The sequence below is a fragment of the Erythranthe guttata genome, chromosome 8 (genome assembly GCF_056151865.1).
Source record: "Erythranthe guttata isolate IM_541 chromosome 8, IM_541, whole genome shotgun sequence".
Taxonomy (NCBI): Eukaryota; Viridiplantae; Streptophyta; class Magnoliopsida; order Lamiales; family Phrymaceae; genus Erythranthe; species Erythranthe guttata.
In genome coordinates, this window is record NC_142540.1 from 12442494 (window position 1) to 12443444 (window position 951).

General features: G+C 37.3%; 1 protein-coding gene across 1 annotated transcript; it reads right to left on the bottom strand.

The window, feature by feature from the left end:
* Window positions 1–258: 258 nt before the first annotated feature.
* Window positions 259–708, bottom strand: LOC148768524 (uncharacterized). The gene has a single exon (XM_088821241.1). It carries the CDS (start codon window positions 706–708, stop codon window positions 259–261), a length of 450 nt encoding a protein of 149 aa, XP_088677367.1.
* Between the last annotated feature and the right edge of the window lie 243 nt (window positions 709–951).

A 951-nucleotide genomic window follows, 5' to 3' on the forward strand; every position in this document is an offset into this window, starting at 1 on the left:
CGATTCCGAATTTGGATTTTTGCCGTTAGACAGGAATTGTAGCCAGCTGAAATAGCTTTCTAATGCCTCCGAAACCAGTTGATTTGGAGTCCAGATGAGAAAGTTATGCTCGTCTTCGTGGACGTACACTAACAAAGATGTTGAGGGATTGTCTCTTCTTATTTGATTTTATTTTCCTAATTGCAACTCTTTTCTTTTTCTTTGATCATTTTTGCTTTCTGGACAGCTAATTTTTTTTGACAATAAAAGGGAATTTTATTAAGCGATATTCGCTAAATGCAACGGGAGATCAATACTCTCCATAGAAACAGTACATGAAATTTGAGCAATACAGTGAGCTAACAAGTTTCCCTGTCTCTTAACAAAATTAAACGAACAAGAATCAAAACTTTCACCAATGTTGAGGCATTCCTCCACAAACGCTCCGAACGATGAGAATTCCCACTCCCTGCTGTTGAGTGCATTTATCACTTGGAGGCAATCGCCTTCAAGTATAATATTTGTTAAGCCCATCGATTTGGCCATAGAGATCGTCTTCAAAGCCGCCAATGCTTCTCCTTCCACAGGTTGAAGATTTCCCTGTATGCGTGTTACTTTCCAACCGAGACAAGAACCATAACTATCCCGAGCAACCATTCCCACCGAAAAGAAACTTTCCCCATCTGGACAGCTAATTTTTGAATTGTACCCATAAGATACCAAATCCATCTGTAGCACCCCACCTTTCCAAAACCCGAAAAACCCTAAAACCGAGATTAATATTTCTAACTCGAGAACCCTTAGGAAATATTATTACGTGATTATATGCATTACGTGAATTCAATTATGTTACTTACGTGAATAATTACGTGCGCTACTATATGTGTGATTTATATGATTTAAATTTCTGTAAATTGAAATACTATGGAATTTCGTGATTTACGTGGATTATGTGAATAATTGCGTATTTTA